A 7,046-nucleotide genomic window follows, 5' to 3' on the forward strand; every position below is an offset into this window, starting at 1 on the left:
ATGGCCAATAGTCAGGGATGACGATGTAGTCTGACACAGAGTTTGCAATAATTACAGTACTTTGCAACATCCATTTTCATCCAGTGGCCATAGTTCTGAGAGTTTTAATCCAATAAAGCAACTTTTTAAGCTGTGGCCTGGCAACATCTGGAGGACCAAGGTTTCCATGGTGCATGTAGATAGAGAAGTAGCAAAAAAAGGAAAAAAAGGAAAAAGGAATATATATATACTGAAATAAATTAGCACATTTTCACACCATTCTAAACAACTTTGTGCATGCCAGTCCTTTATTGATCAGATATTTTGAATCTGCTATTATAATGCATGATTTGAAGAAAAGCAGATATGTTTATTTACTTCTAGTTTAATGTCACATTAATGTCTGCATGCCCTTGAAACACATAATTCTTGACGATTTAAGAACATGTCATAGTATCAATTTAAAGACCTATTTTAAACAGTTTTTCCTCCCAGTCTTCCCTGAATTAGTACAGTAAATTACATTCCTGACGTTGTACCTCAGTCTTCAAAGACTGGCCTTGGTATCCCCTCAGACTGTTTTCATCATGTTCAAGAAAACATGGTGGTTCATTCTGTATCTGCAATATGTTATTTGCAGCATAAAATGACTCTCTTTTCAGGGACAGAAACTTCAGGGAACCTGTAGGACTACGGTAGCCACATAAATACTTCCTGGGGCATCTAAGCACGTCATGATAAAGCCTACTAACTCGTGACAGCCTTTCCAAGGCATCCAGATCTTTGGAAGAGCATCTCCAAACTAGATTCTGAACCCAAGTTTATTGCAAAGTTCCTTTTTGAGAAGGATCCCCCAGATGCTTCCTTTTCAAATGTTCTTCATATTTCTGTAGCTGAGACCAAAATCCTGGATTGGGATCTATTACTGGCCTGGCCATCTTGACAATCTGCAAGGGAAGGGAATAAAAATGGACATTGTATCATACACAACAGAGGAGAAATCTCATTTCCATCCGAGTAATTTCGCTCCCCTGCATTTTGAAAAAAATAAAATAACCTACCCTTTATTATGAAAAGGGGCCATTGTTAATGCTATTTTGCATGCAGGAGTTTGCAGGTTAATATATAAACTTTAAAAAGATTTTGTAGAGCTAGAGAAGATGCAGAAAAGAGAAACTGAAATGACTGGGAGGGTGGAGCAACACCTCCAGGAGGGAACATTATGATATTTGAGTAAAGGGAGGTATTGATGGAGCAGAAATAGTGGATAGAGTGTTGCTGTACTGGAACTCAGGGTCGTTTAGGGAAGCTGAGTGGTGGGACGTTCAGGATAGATAAGCTGCACAGTTAAGCTGTGAGATTCACTATCACAGGGCACTGGGATAGATGCCAACCTTGACAGCTTTAAAAAGTGAATAGAGCAATTCCTGGAGGTCATGGACATCAGTGGCTAACTACAAGATAGGTTGGCTATGTGTCACATCCGGTATCTGAGGCAGCAGGCCTTTGAATGTAAGGGCTTAATGAGATTAAATGCTGATTCCACATCTAGAAGCAGTGCACCCACCCACTGTATGCAGCACAATGGTGAGGGCTGACAGGAATTATAGACCAGTAACATCCAGAGAGCTACAAGTTGCCCACCTCTTGAGCTAGAAGGATATAATAATCAGAAAATACTCTGAGAAAAGGGGCAGAGGCTGATCACTACAAATATTTCCTGTGATCCCGTTACTTCCCAGGTTTGAAACAAACTCTCTGAAAGATCCTGGGCTGAGTGGGCTTAAGTCTCACTCTTTGGTCTTTCGCTACCCCTTTACTTACTGAAATCTGCTCTTCCATTTGTGTCATTTTAAGGACGACATATCCTTTTCTTAATTTTTTAAAAAATTGGAGTCGGCCATGAAGGAAATTCACTAAAAAGCTGTGTTGTAGATATATCACACATTTTTTTAAAGCAAAAGCCATTTCAGAGTGTGACTCTCCTCCCTTCCCTTTTGCTGGAATATGTACATTTTTAAATCCCATGGTTGCCTCTGGGTAAGTAATTTCTGAAAGCTGAACAGGTCCAACCCCTGAATAGCAGAAGGAATAGCTGAGTTAAGTGGACACCCGACCCAGAGCCATTTTGGAATTTGAGGAAGAGGGGAAATCATAATGCATCCTCCACCCAGAAATATAACTTTTAGGTGAAAGTAATGTGACGACCTCTTCAATGAGTAGGTTGATAATAAGAATTGGAAACACCACACACTATTTATAAAATATCTAGATATTATTAATAAAACACAGTCACTGAGGAAACAGTAATAAAGCTGGGAAAAGCAGTCCAATTTTTTAATGGATGTTATTGGCTTCTCAAGCTGATACTTTACAATGTGCATGCCATTAGTGGATGCAATTTGCATGCCATTAGTGCATGCAATTTGCACCCACAGGAATTCAGCTGAAGAAGCATTTTCTAAAAAATAAATAAATCCAACAATAAAACACAGTTTGAGTTTGCCTTATTTGCTTCTGAGATCTACATCAGGCTGCCTGGACAGTCAAATTGTCTTTCTCTGCCTTATTCTGGTTTTAGTGTCATAGTGGAGCTAGGTTTCAAAATATCACAGGGTCTTCTGCTTGGCAGGGAAGGCGACACCATCCACCACACCCATACTCTTAGCTGTCCAGTCCCCTCCAGTTTTAACTGTTATGAAACTCACAGTTAGAAGCAGGGGGGGGGGCGCAAGGGAGAGAAGAATTTTCCCAATAAATATAAAACAGATAAACACAGAGGCCAGTGTTTTGCAATTCTCCTTGAGTGTCTGTGTGTGTGCATATGTTCCCCTCATAAGACTGTCATGACAAATAGCACTTCAGATATTACATTAGTGGTTCATTTTCTTTAAAAACAAAAAAGGCAGAAAGAAAAGAATAATTGAGATCCCTTTTTTAGCCCAAGCATTCCATCTTAAAAAATAAAACACAATCTAATGTAATGTATTTTTTTAACCAGCTGAAAAGGCAAATCCTTCTTGAAATCATAAAGAACAGAGCGATATAAGGTAGTAGTTGTCATTTTTCCCCAGCATGCTCACACAGTACCTCAAAAGCATCCTTCAGGCTGAGGTTTTGATACCTCATCAAGTAGGCAATGCAGAGGGCTGCAGATCGGCTGCGACCGTTTTTACAGTATACTAAACACTTCCCGCCGCTCTGGACTGTCCCCTCTATGGCATCACTGCAGCTCTCAAAATATCTATGCAGGTCCTCGGAAGGATCATCAAAGACAGGGACCCTCAGCGTTTGGATTTTCTGGGAGCTTGGAAATGGCTGCTGCCGGGAGACATTGATACAGAGTGAAATTTTCTCTTGCGCAAGCAGGTTCTCATTGCAGGCTGACCTAGAATTGCTAATAAACAAGGAGTCTGTGACCTTACAGAGGGCCAACATTGAGCTGGGGGGCAAAACCAGCACTGTGGCGGCAAGAGGCGCTCTCCAAGCATTCCCCAAGGAGAGTTTAGGAGAATGGAAGCAGAGCGCTGTGTCAATCTCCACTCTGTGTTGGCAGGCTGCCAGGGGAAGGCCTTGTTCTGTAACCATCTGCCTGCTGTGCTATATTTGTTCTGCCTGCCGTCTCTAAAGGATTACTTTACAGACTTACTTTACAGACGGTCTTAGCGTCTCCTGTGAAAATGGGAATACTAATATTCTTTCGTTTGAAGGTTAATTTTAGGAAGACAAAGCTTATAGACTAAACTACTTCTGGCCCCTATTTTTACCTGTCAGTTCAAACAAACAGCCCATCCTCTTTAGAAAGCTGGCTGCAATTATGGCTAACAGGGCAGCCAAGAAAGAAACCAATTTGAATAAACAAGAAAAATGTCCCAGTCTGCAGGGAAAAGGTTATGCCGTTATGAAATGACACTCGTACAGGTTCCAGTGTAAGCAAACTAACTTTGTAAAGCCTGCTCATAGTTCTGTTATTTGTGGAAATTAAAAAGTATGTACTATATATATGTTTAATTCTAATGGGAAAATATGTTACGGGGTTCCACCAGATGTAGGTAAAAATCTAGTGCTCCAAGACTGACAGCTTTATTATGGCGTAAACTGTCATGAATAGGGTTGCCAGATGTCAGGCAAAAGGAGGACATGTCCTCCTTTTTAGCCTAATGTCCTCCGTCAGGCAGGCAAAGATAAAAACCTTTAAAATGTCAGGCTTTTGTATATTTTATGTTATAATTTAGGATGGGATGGGGAGAGGTTGAAGGACCCCCTTCCCCCTGCTTTCCCCGCCCCCACCTGCCCGCCCACCCCCAGTATTTTGAAAAATAGCCTCTATTGAATTTATTTTTATTTTTTAACATGACTGTTTCTTGGTTGGTTCACTGAGACATTTATTGGCAGCTATTGTAATAAAATTGCATTGATTGTGGGTGTAATCTGGAACGATTCAAAGGAAACATGCAATATGTTCTCCTTTGTCCTCCTATTTGTCTCTCTATGTCCTCCTTTTAGTACCCATGTATCTGGCAACCCTAGTCATGAATGAAGTAGGCTATTGTCTACACAAGGTTATTTATGAAAAAAATACCAAAAGCTGCTCTTCTTTCAAGTTGTCAGTTCTCCTACAATAGTATCCACTTTGCAACCTGGTGAAAGCTGCTTATTTTACTCATTTTTGTGCAAGTTTAGGCACTGTAAGTGCCTCTGGTTTTGGTGTTTCATACGAGAGAGAGCACTGATTAGGACTTCATTGATGGCATGCCTTAACCCAGGGGTCTCAAACTCAATTTACCTGGGGGCTGCTGGAGGCAGAGGCTGGGTGAGGCTGGGCCACATCAGATTTTCCGCCAAGCAGAGCAAGAGCCCGAGGAAGCTGCCCAGGAGTTTCCTTAGCCTGGCTGGGGCTCCGAGGAGGAGGGGTGCGCGAGCCTTTGTTGCCGGCCACGACCCCCTCCAGCTTCACTACCACCACCACCAGCAGCAGCAGGACGAAGAAGCAGAGAAGGGAGGGAGTGCGGGCAACGGCCTAGCCCGGGGGGGGGGGAGGAGGGCAGGACATAAAATTAAAAAAAAAACCTCACAGAATTCGCCTTGCCATAGGAGAAAAGCCCCCACTGGTACCTGTGGAGTTAAACAGAATGGGGCAGAGGCCCCCACAGGACACACACACACACACACACACACACACACACACACACACACACACACACACACACACACACACACACACACACACACACACACACACACACACACACACACACACACACACACACACACACACACACACACACACGGAGGTCCGGCAACCTTCCTCTGAGGGCGCCCATCAAAAAAAGGCGCACTCAGCAGCAGCTACCCCCACCACGAAAGAGGAGCAAACTTTGCGAGGCGAGCCCAGGCAGCCTCCAGAGCCGAGGTGGCTGAAGCAGGATGAAGAGGAGGAGCAGGAGGTGGAAGCACCATTGGGCGCTGAGGTGGTTGCTGGCTGGGCAGGTGCTGGGGGTGCCGAGAGAAAAAGAGAGCCAGAGAGCCGTTTCCCTGGAAGAGGTGGTGGTGGCGGCAGCTGCTGTTGGCAGCTTGGAGGCGCTCTTCAAGGATGGGCCGGGAGCGAGCTTTGCTCTCAGGCATTGCGCAGCAGCGGCTCGGGTGCTCAGGGAAAAGGGCCAGCAGTGCACCTCGCTCGCCAGCTTTCGCCCAAGACAGCACCTCTTGCACTCTGGCTGGCAGGCTGCATTTCCGGATGGAGGGTGCAAGAGGCGCTGTCTTGGGAGAGAACCGGCGAGCAAGGCAAGTTTTTTTTTTTTTTTTTACTCTTGACAGCAGAGTACGTGGGGGCACTTCAGGGAGGGCAGGCAAGGTGGGGGCCACAAACGATTGTCCCGCGGGCTGCAAATGGCCCATGGGTCACGTGTTTAAGACCCCTGCCTTAACCTTTAAAAGTTCTACATATATATTTTCTAAGACAGGAGAAGGAATTATGCTGTGAAGAATAATAGCTTATTTTTCTCTCAGTAAAAATTTCAGGTATTCTTTCTTCTTATAAGATTTGTAGTCCATCATGTTGTATATGGTTAGGATTAGAATACTCTTTACAATTTCTTCTGCACTACGTGCCTTTAGGAAGTGGTAGGTTTCAGAACAAAAATGAGGCCTCTGTAGCTTCCAGGATGTTACTGCACTGCAGTTCACATCATCCTTGACCACTGGATATTCTAGCTGAGGCTGACAAGTCCTAGAGCCCAGCAACATTTGGAGGACCACAAAAGGTTATCTTCAACTCAGTCTTAGTTTTCCTCTCCAATATCCAAATTTTAATGAGAATATCCACTTGCATGTGGATATATAGATGTGTGACATAAATGGATCAAGAAGCTCCATGGATTGATCAAGTAGTTTTATAGCACATTGCAGCACTTTTCTGCCTTTGCTACAATTCCTATCCAGAAATCCAAAAGCACTGAAGAGATACAGTACAGTACAGTATATGCATTCAGCAGTTGTTATATCTAGTTCAAATAACTACACAGGCTTCCAGTTCCATTCCGTTCTCCATGTAGAATCCATTCTAGTGCTGCCTCAGTCAGCAATTAGAGGACACAGTATTATTTGTCAGACTTTTCCAGGCTGCCACAGTCTGTGTCCTGGTGGCACATTGAGTTATTAAAAATACACATGCAACTGATGTGAGAAGGTGGCAGAAAAGTAACCACCACCAAAGTGTTGGCCAAAGTTATAACATGTCTAACAGAAAGGTAGCAACAAACTGTGGCACCTTTAAGATTAACAGATTTATTTCAGTATGGTGTTTCAGATTGCAGTCTTTCTGATCCATGAAAGCTCATGTTGAAATATTTCTGTTAGTCTTAAAGATGCCACAATACTTCTGCTTTTCCTTCTTTTGATTTAATACTGCTCCCATTTTGAACATTATAGCAGGTACACAGCCGTGACAACAGAAGGCCAAAGAGTGTATTTACTATAAAAACATAGACCTTTTCAGAGTGCAGAAACCAATACTTTAGTGGCTGACATACATTGTTGCCATCAGAGAAAACGCATCCCTCCTCCAG

General features: G+C 43.3%; 1 protein-coding gene across 1 annotated transcript; it reads right to left on the reverse strand.

Annotated features, from left to right (window-relative positions):
- Window positions 1–258: 258 nt before the first annotated feature.
- DUSP28 (dual specificity phosphatase 28) lies at window positions 259–3,724 on the reverse strand. The gene is made up of 2 exons (XM_020803080.3): window positions 3,070–3,724; window positions 259–926 (listed from the first exon to the last, which is right to left on the reverse strand). Exons 1-2 carry the CDS (start codon window positions 3,565–3,567, stop codon window positions 801–803), a joined length of 624 nt encoding a protein of 207 aa, XP_020658739.3. The 5' UTR covers window positions 3,568–3,724; the 3' UTR covers window positions 259–800.
- Between the last annotated feature and the right edge of the window lie 3,322 nt (window positions 3,725–7,046).

The sequence above is a fragment of the Pogona vitticeps genome, chromosome 3 (assembly GCF_051106095.1).
Source record: "Pogona vitticeps strain Pit_001003342236 chromosome 3, PviZW2.1, whole genome shotgun sequence".
NCBI lineage: Eukaryota > Metazoa > Chordata > Lepidosauria > Squamata > Agamidae > Pogona > Pogona vitticeps.

Coding starts and splice junctions, on each gene's coding strand:
- DUSP28 (XM_020803080.3), bottom strand. CDS start 3,567: ATGGTTACAGAACAAGGCCTTCCCCTGGCAGCCTGCCAACACAGAGTG. Junction 927..3,069: donor GCCTGAAGGATGCTTTTGAG/GTACTGTGTGAG, acceptor CTTCCCTTGCAG/ATTGTCAAGATGGCCAGGCC.